Source organism: Melospiza georgiana, chromosome 21 (genome assembly GCF_028018845.1).
Source record: "Melospiza georgiana isolate bMelGeo1 chromosome 21, bMelGeo1.pri, whole genome shotgun sequence".
NCBI classification, from domain to species: domain Eukaryota; kingdom Metazoa; phylum Chordata; class Aves; order Passeriformes; family Passerellidae; genus Melospiza; species Melospiza georgiana.
This window is the reverse complement of record NC_080450.1, coordinates 10,503,175-10,521,415: the sequence shown is the minus strand read 5'-3', so window position 1 is coordinate 10,521,415 and position 18,241 is coordinate 10,503,175. Positions and strand designations below refer to the sequence as shown.

General features: G+C 45.1%; 1 protein-coding gene across 13 annotated transcripts in view; it reads right to left on the bottom strand.

Moving 5' to 3' along the window:
* CACNA1G (calcium voltage-gated channel subunit alpha1 G) overlaps window positions 1–18,241 on the bottom strand; it is a 148,418-nt gene that overhangs the window by 32,809 nt on the left and 97,368 nt on the right. For 12 of the 13 annotated variants that reach the window (XM_058038608.1, XM_058038616.1, XM_058038617.1 and 9 more), the window contains 8 exons: window positions 17,816–17,916; window positions 16,541–16,664; window positions 13,592–13,660; window positions 12,524–12,708; window positions 6,129–6,255; window positions 3,311–3,436; window positions 2,632–2,721; window positions 1,856–2,069 (listed from right to left, as the gene is read on the bottom strand). In XM_058038608.1, coding sequence (XP_057894591.1) covers window positions 1,856–2,069; window positions 2,632–2,721; window positions 3,311–3,436; window positions 6,129–6,255; window positions 12,524–12,708; window positions 13,592–13,660; window positions 16,541–16,664; window positions 17,816–17,916 — 1,036 coding nt within the window. The remainder of the gene's footprint in view (window positions 1–1,855; window positions 2,070–2,631; window positions 2,722–3,310; window positions 3,437–6,128; window positions 6,256–12,523; window positions 12,709–13,591; window positions 13,661–16,540; window positions 16,665–17,815; window positions 17,917–18,241) is intronic. The other variant, XM_058038621.1, reaches the window with a different exon arrangement.

Below are 18,241 nucleotides of genomic sequence, written 5' to 3'. Positions count from 1 at the left end.
TGGACACAATCAATTAAAACTAATGTTTCGCTGAGCATGGATTGGGAAAACTGTTCTGAAGTGATTTGGAGGACTTCATACTTTACTCTTGAAAGGTTTTTATGGCAATTGAATACTCAGCAATATTTGATCCTCAGTAAAGTATCTGTTTATTGCCTCTTTAATGAGGTATTTCATAGCACTGAATGAATAACTGCATCTCCAAGGATGGTTTGTGATTCCTTCCCTGTGGGAAATTGCCCAGACTTACATCTTTTCTTCATCTAGTTCCTCTAGCATTACAAATAAAGTAATTAATGATGCTTAAACATCTATTTTTTTCTACATAAATATCAGCATTCCAAAACTGAAACTTTAAATAGCAATTGTTCTATCCAACCTTTAAAATCCTTTTCTAACTCATCAGTCTTAAACTGGGCTTGGGAACTTGAGCTAAGCAAAAGAGCTTCCTAGGCATCTTCTTGAGGGAGAAAAAGAAAACCCAAAAAAACATGCAACAAAAAAAACCTCTTTCCATCTGCGTCCCACTCAGCTGAGAACAGTCCAATGTGTCCTCCAGTGCTCTTGAGGGAAGCCTCCTACTTTACACTGGCCAGTGAGGGAAGCAGGCTCTCGGCATAAACCTGAGTGTGATGGTCAGGGGCTGGTGTGACATATCCTGTTTTGTAAGATGTTTTTGTAACGTGTGAAGCTCACGGGACTAAAAGATGTGACCAAAGGAAACGGTTGGGGAAATGCTGAACGCAGAGAGGCTGAGGCAGCGCCGTGGTAACATGGTTCTGTGATTAAGCCTGCAACAACTATTAAACACCTCTTAGGCTTTAAAACAAAAAAAAACAACAGACAATATCACCAGCTCTGGGAACAAGCACCTAATCAGATAGCCTTTTAAACAGTCCTGAAGTCTGTCAAAGATAGAGAAGTGAGAGGGGACAGGGAGAGAGCAGGAGGCGGACTGACCAGGGAGAGAATGTGCAAGGCTGTGGACAGGAAGGGCAATGGAGAAAGTTCAGTCAGAAGAGAGAGCATGCAAGAAGAGCACCTCCAATCTGTGGCCTCTGGCTAACTTATTTCTGAATTATTCAACAACATTAAAATGAAAAGAGACTAAGAGACAAATGTCAGTTTGGAGACTTTTGGCAGAGTGGGATCTTTCCTTGTTTCACGTGTAGAGCCTCCTCTAGGCAGGGCTGCACACTTGCACATCTAGTTTGGAGTTGGGTTCAATTTGCATCAGCACTATTTTGTGTAGTTAGTTACTCTCCTTGTCTGGTTGGTTTTTTGTCTTCTAATCTGTATTTCTCAAGCAAATGCATTGATATGTTTCTCTATGGAGTTTTAAAGCATTACTAGAATGAGATGGCTCTATTATTTTATTACATTCTTGAATAGCAGTGGTGCTACTGTGCCAATAAATAAACCTGCTTGATAAATGGGACGGGTAACATCACTGTGGCAATACAAGACTGTAATAAACCAAATAGTGAATCCAGTTATCAGCAACAGTGCTCATGACTGAGATTTATGATGCCATCCAGCACTACTGATCTTTGCAGTTGTCACTATTTGTGTAACACTGAGCTCTGCTATCCAAGAAGCTCCAAGCCTGATTAATATTATTTTTTAATTTAAATAACCCCCAATAGAAAGGTCATTGCAAATCATGCAGCCATTAAAAAGGCTTCCTTGGCTCCTTGTTCAGCCTAAGATGACACTATTTCCTTCATGCAAATTTTATAGCTGGACATGCTTTTGGGAGAAGAATTATCACCAGATGCGAGGCAGGGAGGGGAGGGAGGAGGGGATTATGTGGAAGGTCAAGCAGGACTCAGAAAGATGTGGAAAGACTACCGACCAGCCATCTGTTTCTCCTTACTCCTTCTCTTTTTCTCCAGCCGCCGGAGCCTTTTTTCCTCCCGCCTCTTGGCTTCTTCCTCCTCCTGGTGCTGCCGACACTTGTGGAAATTCTCCACCACCACCCCCACAAACATGTTGAGGACGAAGAAGGCCACAATCAGCAAGAAGGAAATGAAGTAGAGGAGCATCCATGGATTGTAGTTCATGACTGGCTGCAAAGTGGAGGAAGGCAAATTTCAACTGAATCTCAAAAAGAAGAATGGGAACAAATTGATACAGCTGTGCCATCCACAGAACTCACAGCCCTTTCAGGCAGGCTGCTCTGCTCTTCCTGAAAATTAGAGCTTGCTGAGACATTTTAACTGAATGCTCCTAAAATGTGTGTTGAGGACAGAAGCACCACCTCTCTTCTGCAAGAAGGACAGCAGCATCCTTTGCAGATACTGTAGGTCCCTCATTGCCAACCTCTACATACACAAAGCACTTCTTTTCTCCTGAAATGACCAAACTGCTTAAAAAGTCAAACCATCCTTTGATAGGTGGGCTTCTCCTAACACGAGTTACACCACGATGCAAAATCTGTAGGGAAAGTGTTGAGTACAAATCCAGACTTTTTACTAACTCATCACATCTCTCAACTTGGATTAAATACCACCCTGGATCCTAATTTCATAAGCCCGTTTGACAGTGGAGGCCCACAGTACCTTGCAAAACAAGAGCTAAAATACTTGACCTTTGACAAGTAATTTGTTACAGCTCTGCTGCAGCCTGTACCTGCTGGTCGACTCCCACAGCGTCCAAGCCATCGTACATGATATCCACCCACCCGTCCTTGGAGGCCAGGACAAACAGAGACATCAGGGCCTAGAAACGCATGGAAAAACAGTGAGACACAGTTGCACTAAACCTTTTTTACTTGCAGCATCTTACTCCACCTTGCCTTTTCCTGCCTGATAATGGGACGCTTTGATGACCAAGATTTCTCTTGGCAGCAAAACCTATCAGTGCCAATGCCTGGTTCAGCAATGAACAGTAATTCGGAAGCCACAGTGCTGAAGACAAAAGTGGCTTCATTTCCACCCTCTGGGTCTCTACTGCTCTCAACTAATTAGTTCTTACCACACTGCTAAAAAAAGGCTGCGTTGCAGAGATGGCTGAAAATGTCCAGCTCTATTAGACAAGCCCTTCTGCAAGATATATTTGGTTTGTTATGTAGCAGTGAAGCAATTAAGTGCTTCATGAAGCCACATGTGCTTGTTCTGTTCCGAAAAGAAGTGTATGCCTGCTTGGAAACACTGCCTTTGGGAATTACAGAGACAGAATGCTGTGTATGTGAATGAATATTTACTGTGGCTGGCACTGCCCTGTAAGAAAATCCCACGGGATAATAAGCCACAGGTTTTAAGTCAAGGAGGTAAAGGAGCAAAGAAGCAGATTACCGTTCTATTAATACCTGGCCAAGATTATCAAAATTATACTTGTGCCGGACCCATTTGTAGCTTGCTTCTGTACAATCCGATTTATTTGTGATGTTTCTGGTGTCCTCCCCCTGGCACACAAAAAACTTGCCTTTGAAAAGCTGCAAAACAAGCAAAGAGAGGAAGTGTCAGGGTTCAGTCCACAGGATTTCTATGCAGGTGATGGGCATTTATCCAGGGTTCTCGCACAGCGCACGCCAACCAGAGCTGTCGAGGGAACTGACCTGATTCATACAGGTTATTAAGACTGAGCAGCCTGTATAAGACACACCTAATGAGAAAATGCATGATTTCACATCGTTTTGGACACCCACCTCATGCATTAAGCTGTCTGGCTCAGCGATCTGAGACTCACCTAAAGGCCTTTGCTCCTACACTTGTTAGCTCAAGTGTAGCCCCAGCCAACAGCCCAGATCAGCTAATGGCTTCTTATCACATGTGGAACAATTCTGGTGACTCTCAGTCCAGTTAACAACAAATGAAGTCTAACAGGGACCCTCTGTCAGCAGAGAAAAGGTGGCAGCAAAGAGACCCAGTGATGGACTAATCTCTGTTCATGGAGGTCACAAGGGGACACTTCCCAGGGGAGATGAGCCCCTGGGGGTGACATTCGTGTTGAATCAAGACTGCTGTCAGTCCTGCTCTGCTCTCTGATTCCGGGTGCTGTGCCCCAGCTGTCATAAAGCTCTGCAGTCTGCAGAGTCACTGAAATTATTCCCTGTGCACAGCTTAAGGAGCCAAGCCCAGACAGTGCTGGGTACCTGATCCTGAGCTTATTTCCTTTGGTTTATGCCTAGGGGGATGCAATTCCTGGAGAGTCAGCTCCTTAGTTATACCTGCATGAGGAACAGGAGCCTCCATGTGCTTAATTCTAGACCTGGTGCTTCCCACGCGTGGAACAGAAAGTGGCAGGGGTTGATTACTGCTTCAGACAGGGTGATTGATGGTATCAAATCCCAGGAGACAGCCAACAAATCTACTTTTATTTGCTGACAGAAGTTATTGACATTACTGTTGGAAAGTGAGGGGAAATGGCAACCTGCTCTCCAGGCTCCTTAAAACACCACCTGGGTATACTGAGAAGAGACACTGATGGGGTTTGATCCGTTGTTCTAGACAAATAACAGTAGAAATAATAGTGAACAAGATAAATTCACACACAGCTCCATGGGTTTCCTCCAGAAATCAACAGCAGGAAGATGGTCTCTAGGCATGCAAAATTAATCACTGCTCAACGCAATCATAGAAATTTTGGATGTAAGAAGTATTCCCTGATCTTTCCATGGAGAAACACTATCAGTGGTAAGGCAGACTGGGGAGATATACTCCTCACAGAGAAAAATTTTAATTAAGCAGGAAGGTAAATAAATGGTTCTAGTATATTGTCTGTAAATATAACTTCTCCAGGAGCTGGACTGTAATACCACTCAGGTGGGAGCAGTAACAGTGCTCCTGACAGGGTTTGGAAATACAAAGCTCAATTTGTAAAAACATTGATCCTTGTCAGTACTTCACAGTTGGGCACTTCTGAAAGGAAAAGACCCAGTGTTTCTTACTGAACTTGCTTTATCCACCTATTTCTTCTATCTTATAAATGACCATTCACACATGGGCAGCTCTACAATCAAAACAGTTTTGCTAAGAGGACACACCATTAGAAACTTTGATGTCTGGATTTTAATAGATTAAAACCATTAAAATAGATTTAATAGTTTGAACCCCAGCTTATATTTAAATGGAAAAACTAACTGTAAGTGAGTGATCATCTTTTTATAGAAAATAGCTCTGGCCTCATCTTACATCTAATTAGACATAAATATTCACTGAGAATTTTGCATCCTGAATACAGGATCAGTCTTGCTTGTTTCTACCTCTGAATCACATCAATAGTCATGACAATTTAACATAAAGCTGCAAGTCACCAGGGAAAGCATCACAATTAGCAGGGATGAAATTCAAAGAGCATACTGCAAGTTTTGTTTTCTGGCATAAATTTTCTCATAAGTGTTAGATTGTTTTATGGGATATGCTTAGTTTTATGAGTCTGTTCAATATAATGGATGGATGTTGTTATGCTGTAATGCTAAACCAATCTAGATGCTGAGGTGGTTATGGATGGTATGATTTTCTTCCCTGTTTATTTTCAATGCTGTATTTATTATTTAAGCAGTATGTTAGAGTAAAATATTATATAAGATACCTTTCCAAAACAAAGCCAAATAGAGTTTCTTTCCAAAAGACAGCTGTGACAGATCAGATAAAATTCAGAAAGAAGTAAGTGTTATGTCAGAATATTTCTATGAAGCAATCTCTTCTTCCCAGGTAATGAGAAACCAGTTGCATTGGAAACTGCCACAGTCCCCCTGGGTTCCAGCACTCCTGGGACTGAGAATATTGCCAGCAGATCTGGCAGGAAACAGACTCAGAAATCTTTGTTTCTGCAAGCTTTCAGTTACACAAACTGTCAGAATCTGAATGCATCTCCAGTTCAAGGTCTCTCTGGAGTTTACAAGCGAATGATCTCAGGTTCAAGTTTCTATTTCCCTATCAGTTTGTAACTAGAATAAAGGTGGAGGAGAGATCATAGAATCATGGAATGGGTTGGATTGAAGGGGACCTTTATGGGTCACCTAGTCCAACTCTCTGCAGTGAGCACAGAGACCCCATCCATCCTGACATCAGTTTGAGTTCAGAAAGCCTGACACTGTGCCATGCGTACAGATACCCTGACTTGGGGAAATCTGAGGCTTGTCACGCTTTCAACATAAGTGCTGAGGCTTACAGAAGACTCACCTGAACTCCCAAGATCCCAAAGATTATGAAAAAGGCACAGCAGATGACCACAATGTTCCCAATGGGTTTCAACGATGACATGAGAGTTTCCACGACCAGCTTCAGTCCTTGGGCTCGACTAATGACTCTGTAGGGGCAAGTAATTACAAAAGCTGTTAGTCCTGTTCCTGCCCAGTTTTGCCTCCTATCAAGAGAGAAGATATGAAGAACACAGCATTAGAAAATTTTTTACAATGACAAGTAACTCAAAAATCATGATGGAAAAAACACTTCTGGAAGATTGACCTGTAAAGTTACGGAGATCTTGGAGCGAAGGGTCAGTTTTGCATAAATAAAGAGGAGGAGGAGAAAATATACGAAGAGCCAGGCCAGAAAATTCAGCTGTTTTGCTTGGGCCATCCACAGACACAGTTCATGCCTGTAGCCTGTCTAGGACTACAAAGAGAGTGCCTTCCACTGTCCTTTCCTATACAGATTTAGGCAAAACATCTGATTTCCCTGTCTCAGTCCATGAAATGGAGCTGCCACTCTTACACATCTGCCTGTACATCTGTAGCAATTACAGTTTGGCTTGGAAGGGACCTTTAATGGTCATCTAATCCAACCCCCTGCAATGAGCAGGGACACCTCTTACTACTATATTGGGTTGCTCAGAGCCCCTGATATTTCCAGGGATGGGGCATCAATCACCTCTCTGAGCAATACATGTCAGTGTTTGCAGCACTCTCATCTTAAAAAATAATCTGTTGTGTCCTTATGGCGCTGCTGTGCACAGGGACCTGAGCTACCCCTCAGACCATCACAATTTCTGCTTTATACCCCCCAATGTACAGCCTCAGCTCTAAAACAGTGCTGTCCTCCAGGTGAAACTTCACTGGCAGGACTGGAAGCATCTAACCTAATTTCTGTTGCTCCTCTCTGTCTGGTATCACACAGAATTTCATAACAGAAGGTTAGATCATATCCCAAAGTTGAAGAAGCATAATGTGGACTTCATGACTGAAGAAAAAAAAAGTAAAAAAAAAAAGTAGAAACTGTATATACTCTCAAGTTTAATGTTGCAAAGAAATGACAAGTCTTGTGTGATTTAGAGAAGCCATCTCAGCATGCTGGGAAAGATGAACAAGATATGCAGCCTCACCAACCTGAAGGTGGGGACCAAGAAAGGCATTTCAAGAGGTTACATGCCTCCCTCCTCTTGATGCCAACTGGAATTAAACATTTCACTATCTCAGTAAATCAGTTTGTACTGATGCCATAGAAACTGCTTTCATGACTCAGAAGCAGTTAAATGCTGTGAAAGTCAAAGGAGGGAAGTGACTGTGTGTTTCTGGGTGCTGCTGGTGACTCCTTTGAACACTTGGCTCTCCAACGTGTCCCAAACTTCCCCATGTTCTAGTTTCTGCCTGGGTCTCTCTTTTGCCATGCGAGTCCTCTCACCACCTCTCCCATTTCTCCCTAAATCTGGCTCCACCACCTGAAGCACTGTTGGAGTTTTGCTGCCTGGACAGGGTCCAAGTTCTCCTCCACTCCCTCTCCCAGGCATGGTGCTCACAGCAGAGATCCCCATTGACACATTCACACTGATCATGTGTGGCCTCATCTGGGACCTCAGCCAAGCTGCACCATTCCTCTCCTGCCCTAGGGCCTGCAAGTTGAGTGATCTGCAGTGCTCAATGCACAGCCACCAGCTCTTACCCAAACTGTGGGGTTTAAATAATATCCTGAAAAGCTAAAGCTTATTTCCTTTTTTTTTTTTTTTCTGGTTAAATATTTACTCAAAATGTCAAGGGTAACTCATCAGTTATCACTTTCAAAAAGAAGCAGATGGTGGTATTTTTATCTGCTCTCTTACCAGTGAAACACAAAGAGCAGATGCTGCTATTCCTCACACTGAGCATCTCTGCCAGGTGGGTGCTGTGGCTCCCTATTTCAGATGCCTCAGCTTTCCTGACACTCAGATCTGGGTATTTTATGGAAGAAGCCGGAGGGTGAGATGGCTGAGGGAGCAGGAGGCTGCACAGCCCATGAGCAGAGTGGGGACTGGTCAATGTGGGCTGCCAAAGCTGCCCACAGGGATTAGCCCAGCCTGGAGACCTTCTGGGGCTGCCATGGGGCTGAGAGCTGAGCCCAGCCCAGCAAAGAGAGGCTCAGGAGCAGCTCAGTGTGCCCAACTCCATCAGTGAGGAATGCAGCCTAACAGGCCATGTCTGAGTGCACAGAGCAAGCCTTGGGCTGGACAGGCCGAGGCTGAGCATCTCTTTCAGCTCCTCAGATGGACTAAAGACCTTCACACACCTCACATTCCTTGCACAGTTCTGGGTGCAATACAACGCCTGCCAAACTACAGGTGGGAAACTGAGGCACAGGAGGAGGGAAGCCACATTCTCAGAGGTAGGAAGGCAACTCAGTTCCAATTATTTCAGTGTGAATTAGGTCCTTTGGTGCCTTTAGGGATCCTGACTTTAGGGATCGTGGACTTCTGTTCACTGTCATGCAGGGTGGAACCAAAGTCAAGTCTTCTAAACTGAAGGTCTACGGTCTGAACTACTGAAGCATCCTTAAATTTTGGGGAACAAGGAAGGCATTTAGTCTCTAGAGTTTAAAGTTGATCATTTTCTCCAACGGTTATTAAGAAATGCTGTTCTAGAAATAATAAAGTGATTTCCCCTGTGAGGTACTATTTCTTATCCAGCTGAGAGGGAAAATAGGAGGTTACTTGTCTGAATTTGCAAAGTCATGTGCATGTAGAGGAATAAAGGGCTGAAAACCAGCAGCATTTAGCTGCTTTAAGTGTTTTGATCAACCAGGGAATTCCTCAAATTAAAATGCACGAGAGTAAAAGCTGCCACCAGTTTAGCTCCATGCCAGTGCTGTTTTCAGCACTACAGGGAGGAAAGACTTTGAAAAGATTTTGAAAAATAATAGTTCTTGCTAATGGAAACCTTCAGACCTTGGAGTTGCCTCAGACTAAGGGCCTGATCCAACACTGAGGCAAGTCTGTGCAAAGATTCCTGATATTCTCCTAAGAGTCTGACAATTCTCTAAGGGGTGCCAATGAAATTCTCAGCTTTTCCAGATTATTAGTAGACCTACAATATGTCAACATAGAGCATTCCCACACCTCATCAGTATTGCCAAGGTCCTGCTGCTATCAGGCTTGTAAAATCTTATTACCTGACCCACACCTCTGCAATTTATGGCTGAAGGATGCAGCCGATTTGGAGCCCTGCAGTTGTGCAATAAAAAAAGACCTGACAAGGTTCCATTCAGCACAATTCAGTCTGCATTAGGCATATGACAAACAGGGAAATTGAAATGAGACATTCTTTCCTCTTTATTTTGGTGTGAAGAAATGTTAATCCCTCTAATTCCCCCTGGTTCTTCTGGTTTGAGGATTCCCAGTGCTGTTGAACCCCTGGTGTGAGATGCTCCAAAGCCACTGCCAGCCTCATCCCAGCCAGATCCTTACCAACATTAAACCTTCCTGATGAGAACTCTCAGAAGAAGTGGCAGCACTTAGATGAGGCAACAGATCAACCTTAATGAAGACCTTCTTCCACAGATTAAAATAAAATTAGCAAAGGTGATAATATGATAGATAGAAGAGAGTAATGAAATGACTACTGGACCATGGTAGTATAAAAGTGAGTAATTTATCTGTGTGCTTAGGAGTCAAAGCCTGGGCTCTGTAGAGAAGTCCACCCACATTAAATCTGAATACATTTTCAATTCTGATTTCTCTTGTATCTTAAGCTATAACACTTGATCCCAACAATAGCAGATTGAACGCATTAGGAAGGAATGTTATTGTATAAGCAATCCCTTTACTGGCTGAAACATCAGAGGGTCCTGGAAACATCTTTAAATGTCATTCCTCGGTGAATTTATTTTTGGAATTCTGGTCATAAAGTTGGGCTTGAATCTTCATGGATTCAATATGGAGGCTGAGAATCAATCATGCAATCAAAACCCCTAAATTAGCATACAGGTTTTTAAATGTCTGGGCAGAGGGCAGAACTGTGCACGGTTTTGTGTACTGCAAAAATCAATGGGGTGGTTTCCACAGGAGGAAATAATGAGGAATAATGACAGAATGAGGAAGATCTTTTGAAAGGACCCCCCTTCGAGGCCATCCAGTGGGAAAACCAACACAGAGCACGAGGGCTGTCTCTGCCCTCGAGCTGCACGTGACACACACAGCTGTGGCCTGGCTTCTCACTGAGGGCGTCCTCCTGCACTCCTGTCCTGGAGTGTGCCCAGAAAGGGAGGACACGAGGAGCCAGGTTTGCTCCTCTGTGCTGTGAGTGGAAAGTCGCTTTGGTCTCTGCCTTATGCCTTCCTGAAGAAAAACTGGCACAGCCTCCATGAGACACTTCACCCAGACATGGCAACTGACCAGGCCACAGCGCGCAAAGACCTCGGGTCACCTGTCCCAGCCGTCACCCCACGCTGATCAGCCACAGACCCCAGGCTGTGCAGGGAAGATGTGATCCCCGAGCCTGCAGCAAAGGCAGCGTGGGCAGCTGTGGGCAGAGGCTGCTCAGGCTGCCCAGATGTGCGGCACAGAGGCAGATGGGCTCCCACAGGCAGAGATTTATGACTTACTGAAAAGCCCCCGGTTTGATGGCTGCTTTTTCCTTTCCTACAAATCTAATAATGGGAGAACAGAGCTGATCCTGAACATATTTAGGGAATGGGCTTGTTGCTGTCTTTTTTTATGTTTCCTTTGCAGTAGAAAGTAGCATGTTGGCTGAAAGCATGCACTTAATCTCTTGAGAAAACAAATAAAATACCAATAGGATGCAATAGCAATGGAAGACCCTAATCCCACCCGTGCTTCTGATGACAAGTCTTCCTTCAGTCTGCAGTTACTGAGTGGATTATTCCCTGTAATTGCAGATTATTCATGCACATAGGTGACTACAGAGGAAGGCTCCAGCAAAGAAAGAGCCAAGTCCTGGCCAGACTGCCCTACAGATCTATAAAGAAGAATGCAGTGCTTTGACCAGGTCAGACAAGTGACTCCAGCAGAGATCAGCACAACACAAACGTCTCTCTTTAAAACTGATTTAACTATGGAACATCAGAAGAGAAAGTTGCATTCTACAGTTCAGAGAAGAGAAATCAATCCTTCTTTTACCCTGAGCCATCTAGATTATTTTATAGGTTTTCTTAATATGGGTCAAAAATCAGCAGAAACAGAGGAACAGAGCAAATCAACTCAACCAGCAACTGGGCAGAAACTACCCCAGAAACTGCAGCTGTCATGAGATACCAGGGGACACACAAAGAGAGAAGAGCCTGAATTGGAGTCACATAGGAATACAGCCTACTCACATGGTGAGAGAGCTGAACTACCCCAATGGTGCCAGCTGTCCAGATAAAAATGATTAAAAGCAGCTCACATCCTAAAACTCACCAGGTACAACACACATACACAGACCAATTGAACAGAATGTGCTTTATAGCTGTTGAGAATATTTGAAAGATATGTATAGGCATGGCCATTGTTATTTAGACTTATTATTCACACAGGGGTAGTAAAACAACATCTTCTATCAGAAGCAGGGTCCTATTTTTCTGTTCTGAAAGAAAAAAATCCTGATTCAAAGTGAATCTTTTTATGGAGGAAGCAGCAGTAAGATTTGACAGGCACACAAAGATGCTTTGAGCAGGAAGGTTTATTAGCTGCTGCATAACAGGAGCAGCAACAATGGTATTAAAGAGGAACGGCGTTTAGCATGAAGAGAAACCGCCATGCCTTGGGGTACAGGTCACAAACAGATGCTCGTTTATAAGAGGTTGGTCCTTGGGCAGGTTCTTATCAGAGTGGAGCCTGTCCCTGGAGCATGGGATACTTCCTGCTGGCAGAGTTGGGGGCCAAGTTAGTAGAACAATTGTTTTCATCTTGTCTGGGTCATTTTCAAAGTAAATGTCTCTCTAAAATTAATGGGGAGCTGGGGAAAAAAGCTTCTTTGCATTCTAGGTTAAGCAACAGTTGAGTCTCTGGTTCCTTAAAAATGATCTACCACCTGCTACTAATTTCCTTCTTTGTTATGAAAGCCATTGACTGCCTGAAGGAAAGGGGGAGAAGAAGCTATTAAGCCGCACTTTACACAGAGCAAATGAGAACACAAATAGCAGGGGATGTGTGTTTTAATGAGCAAAAGAGGCATTGATCAGTCTCCTATTGCATTTGGGGCCGGTCCCAAAACACAGCAAGGGCCCAGAGCTGTCGCAGCTGAGCAGGACCTGCGGCCTGCCCTTGTCTGCAGAGCTGCAGGAGGCTGGGGTGACCCTGCACACGTGTCTCACCTGCCCCTGCCCGTGCACGAATGCTCAGCCCCACCTCTGGCACGCACATCCTCAGATCTTCCCCTGCCTCTACTCACCTCAAGGGCCGCAGCGTCCTCAGCAGCCTCAGGACCCGCAGCATGCCCAGGATTTTCGTGCCGCTGTCTGACACCATCGAGACCAGGATGTCGATGACGGAGATGAGCACCAGCACCCCATCCAGCACATTCCAGCTGCTCTTCAAGTAGGCTTTCTCCCCAAAGCACAAGCCTAGTGCCACCACCTGCCCAGACACCAAGTTGCAACAAATTATGACTGTAGCATCCAACGTGTTTGTTGCAGTTAGCAACCTGCTGAGAACGCATTATTTACAGACACCAGTCTGTGAGTCTATTTGCTTCCCAGTACAGAAGCCTAATTAGACAAACCAGCAAAGTGTTCTATTGAAAGAATTATGAAAATACCACTGCAGAAATATCCCAGGTTGTCCCTTACAGCTGATGTACTTTTAATGCAGATAAACCAACCTGCAGGAACACAAAACTGTTCCTAACATTTTTAGCTCTGGCATAAAAAAATTCTATCATATTTTATTCTTATAGACTGCAGGAGAGAAGCTGCAGAGTGGCTGACCCAAGCAATCATGTACAAGCTTTGCAAATAAAGAAACTAGAAAAACTTTCCAAAGAAAGAGCAATTGTTCAGTGAGATGATTATGAATTACTCAAGAGAGATTTACAGCCATGGGTTTCTGAGCCTTCTGCCTCAAATCCAGCAAAGTGTTTCAATGTGCTTAAGTCTCTCCGTCCTCAGGAAAGCACACAGCAGCTTAGGTTGTTGAGGACAACTGGTTGTTGAAGACAATGGGACTTACATGCATGGTTGAAGTTAAGCATGTGCTCAAGAGCTTTGCTGAATAGGACAGGATTGCTGAATTCAAGGATCCCATTGCTCCTATAATGGTGTAAATCAAGAGCAACTTCAGTGCAATTATTCTGATGCAAAACGTGCTTGGAATAAGGCATATGGTGGACATTCTGAGTATGATTCAGAAGAGGAAAATATACATCACACTTGCAGCTGGTGGACCTAAGGGTTTTGTGAGTCCACTATAATTAAAAACAACTAATATAATACAGGCACACTTATCCTCCACCTGCATTTACCTTAACTGTCATCTCAGTCAGGAAGATGACTGTAAAGATGTAGTTGGAGAGTGTTAGGAAAATCCGTTCCTATGAAAAAGAAAATGAGAGACAATGTTTTATAGCCTGCTCTCTGCAGCTGTGCACCCCCCCGTGCATATCTGGGTGGTTGAAAACTGTTCTTCCAATTCTGTGCTGAAACAAGCCTTGAACCGTTTGCTTGCAAAGAGGAGAAATTCCAAATATTTAGACAATAACACTGCACGGTTCAGGCCTGCCAGTACCCGGCTCTGTGTCAGCACCATGGACAGAGACAACGGCCAGCACCTTCCCCCCAAGCCTTCCCATTTGCCTCCAAATCCTCCCTAATTTCCCCCAAATCATCCTCCCCCTCGTAGCGGAAACAGGGAGATGTTCCCTCCTTGAAACGTGCTTGACAAATCTCTACCTGCCTCTCACCTGCAGAAATCACTGCATTGTGTAAATATCACTGAGCTCCCAATTCTCCTAGAAATTAAGTCAATATTAGAGTGACAGAACTGTGAGGCAGCAGGACTTGTGGGATACTGAAGTGCAGCTGGCATGAGTTATTACAGCTCCTGCAAAGCCAGCAAAGCTCTGGGGCTTTATGCCAGCTGAAACTTGCCCCCAAAAGGTCAATTCTGCTGCCCAAAACCACAGCCTAGACCTGGCATGAAGCCAAACAGCCTCATTTCCCAGTCCCTGCACTATCCACTAGACTGTGCCCTCCTCAGCACCACCACTCAGCAAGAGCAGCTAGTGATTATAGATGAGCCCATGGACTGGTTCCCTGTCCATAGTTACCAGAAACGTTTCTTGTTTATGACGATTATTAAATAAATTGCACTTTACCTTAACCCCTAGACAGCTTCTGTTTCCCTGAACTGAGAAATGGACAGCAGAAGGTAGATGCTGGAGGAATGATGATGCATGTACAGATATGTATGAGCACATACAATTGGCCCCAGTCCTGCTTTTAACAGTTTTGGATTTATTTCTACCTCTCCCTATAGAGCAGTCCCATAAGAAATGCAGATCTCTCACTCAAAATGAGATGCAATTTAAACAAGACAAAACACCCTGGCAACTCTCTTGCTTGCCAGATCATGATTTACTGGAAGTGACTCAGGAACCACAGAGTAGCTTGTTTCTATACATGGTCCATAATTAATTAGGTCCTAGACCTGTACTGTGATTGCATGAGCTGTGATACAAAACATCTCCACTGTTAGCTGACTGCCACACAAAAGGCTGCTGTAAGGGGCAGACACCAGGCAGGAGGGAGAGGACAGAGACCTGCTTGTGCAGCCGGAGATAAAACAGCTATATCATGGAGGTGAGACTGAGGATATTGCATTCCTCCCTAGCAAGCACGTGGCTATTTTGAAGGATAATCTCCCCGGTCCATGTCGTGCACTCTGCAGTGGGGACCACATGCTGTCTTGCAACAGCAGCCCCTGTTCTGATAAGCCAGCTGAAACTGGGACAGGGACAGAGAACTCACTCGAAGCAGTTAGAAAATCCACAGCTCAGGGAAGCAAAGAACAATTATTTTAAACAATTCAACCTAAACTAACTCTCTTGGTTTCCAGATGAGAGCTCCATCTGCACAGGCAGGGCCCATGCTCATCTCCTCAATCCCCTGCCCCACTGCTCAGCATTCCTCTTCTCCTCTGCAGCACCCAGGCCATGGCCCAGCTCCCTTGTTATAACCTAATGGTGATGAACCTCACACCAGGCCCTGTCTCCTTTCCTCGCAGCACTCTCCCAACGTCAGGGGACACCACAGCTCCTCCTCTCCTACATGAAATATTGGGTTTGTGTGCTACAGCTCTTTGCTGTGGACTCCTCCAACTCACACATGTCATCCCATTTCCCTTCTCTGTGTACCTGCAGCTCCTTTTGGAGCCAGTCTTGGGGAGTGGTAACTCTCAGAGGACACAGCAAGGGGCTCAAAGGAAGTATTTAGCATTTTAAGGGAGGTTCTCAGGGTGCCCCATGTGGGGATAAGCAGGGTGATCTCCTGCTACATCAGCTGGCAGGGAGCCCTGCTCTCCTCTTGCAGCTGAGAACTGGTGCACGACTGCAAGGGAACTGAAACAAAAATGGATTTAGGGAAAGGATTGCTGGGCAAATGGTTACAGTAAGAAGGACTACTAGGGAATGCTTAAAATAGGCAGAGAGCAGCCTAGACTCCAGTTTTAAGGCCTTACATTGAAAATCCACAAAAATGAACAGCCTGACACGCCTACATAAACAAAACAGGATTCTATACGATTGTGATATGAGCAGTCTTGAGTGATAAATCAGCAAGAGCCCAGTGCATCTCAACCCCAATCTATGGTAAAATAAAAGAGCAATAGGATAATTCTGCCCCTCCAATTGCTGGATGCTGGTGCTGTGAGGGTCTAGTTTGAGGAATCCTTATATAGTGTATTAGAACAAAGAGGTTCCAAGAACTGGGATTGCAGTGCCTGCATCAATTCAGTTTTTCTGGTGTCACAACAAAGCTGATACACAAAGGGGAGAGAAGAGTATGAAATGAACAGTTTCCCCCATTCCATTTGCACCACACATACGTGCCTGTGGGGAACAGATGGAAGAAGTGAACATTGTGTTGAGAGAGGAAAAGTGTTTGAAGGTTTCTCAGGGAAGGAAACTGAGACAGATGTCATGCTATGTCATGTGTTAAAACCTTGATCGTGCTTCCAGAAATGAGATATTGGATATATTGCAGGCCACGATCTGTGCACTTGTGCTTTAAAAGGAGACTGGATAGGGGCCAGGAGAGGTGCTGCACCTAATTCAAAGGATACTCAGGGGGTGTTGGCACCTTCCCATTTTAAAAAGAGAAAGAAAAAAAGACCAAGTGCACAGCAGTGGGGTCCAAGCCACTGCTCCACAACGTGTTTGCTCCACAAGGAGCACAGGAAAACCTTAGAAACTCACAGCGCTGTGAGGCTCAATTTTGGGTCGTTCCATGGCAATGGTAATGCAGTTCAGGAAAATGATCACCAAGACGACGTGATCGAACATCTTGTGAGTGATGATTTTATTGCACATCAGACGGAATCTGTTGAGAGAGGAAAAAAAAAAGAGTAGACACAGACTAGCTATTAATGCTCAACTGGCTGAGGAGACGCACAGCAGCTCAACGCATAGCAGAGGAATTGAGCACTCTGCTTGCAAAGCAGATGAGCTCCAATCTCCCAATCCCCTCTCTGGCAGAGCCACACACTGAGGGCAGATTGGGTTATGAACAGAGAGGGATCTGATCTACAGAACTGAGCCACAAATTTCAAGCCCTGGGAATGCTCACAGAGGGCTTTGCTTTCTTGGAACAGGGCAGCTGCTTCCATGACTCAGACACACAGCCAGGTTTGGATCTGCCCCTCTACCTGCTTCCTCAGGTGCTCAGATTTAGCTTAAATAAAGGAAGAAATACTCCCAATGAGCCCATAAGGGTTGAGCACACACGAAACCAAGGGGCAGAAGCTATTTATTGTGACAGATGGCTGTACACTGACCCAGGATTTATAATACCGTATTACATTTCCCAAAGTCTGTTTCTGAAAATCTCTCTAATCTTTGTATGAATGAACCTGAACGCTGTCCAGGGCCCTCAGCTCCAGCACGGGAAGCCCTCGGGTGCATGGGTGCATGTCTGGAGGGATGCTTGAACAGCACAGAGCTCAGCCAGCTCCCCATGGCCAGGCCTCAGCAAGGGCAGATCTGGGGGCCTTCAAGCAAGGAGAGGGTGTTCTCTGAGAGAAAGGGAAGGGGGAGCACAGAGAAGTTCAGCTGAGAGGCAGGCTGAGAAGATCAGGCACTTCTTTGCTGTGCTGTAAGTGTGTGGTGGGGCAAATTCAGATTTTTCTGCTTAATGCTGCAGCTCTCCCCCTTGCTCCAAGCTCATCACACGCCACCAAGTGAAAAACTTGTAGAGCACTGGCATCATTGCCAAAGGAAATGAGGAACCTGATGAAGCTGCAGGCATGCCCTGGGCTATGGGTCTTGACTGGACACTCCTGTGCCCTCTGCAGCCATCAACTGTTTGCTGTTCAACCCTGATGTCACGCTGGGGCAGAGGAAGGGCCAGGAGTTTTGTGGACTGACACACAGAGATCCATCTGGGATAAACAGGCAGATGAGGCACTGTAATGAGGGCATGCATTTTTACCATCCATCCCACCACCCCAGCACTGCCCGAGCGCCCTGCCTTACCTGGAGTGAGGGGCGAAGATGTAGATGGACCAGGAGTCCCTCTCCTTGCAGCAGGTGGGGAGCCGTGCCCGCAGCCAGGCCTTCATGCGGTCCCTTTTGCTCTGCAGGGAAAATGTGGGAAAACACACAACTGTTAAAACAACAACGCCCCAAAGCTTCCACGTGTAGGACTCGGGGCAGCTTTTCACTAAAATCTTATCTTCAAGTGCTCAGTAAAGCTGAAATAAAATAATGTCCCCAGACAAGACCCTGCTGAGCAGGGGAAAGAGCTCTGGCAGCCAGGTGAGGGCTGTGCCAGCCCTGTGAGCTTACAGTGCTTGGTCTTGCTTCTTTCTCTGCACATGTCTGACAGTTATCCAAGAGAACAAACGTGATAAATAGAACCCTTGCCTAAAGGAATGATAACCCACTCAGTGCCTCCAAATA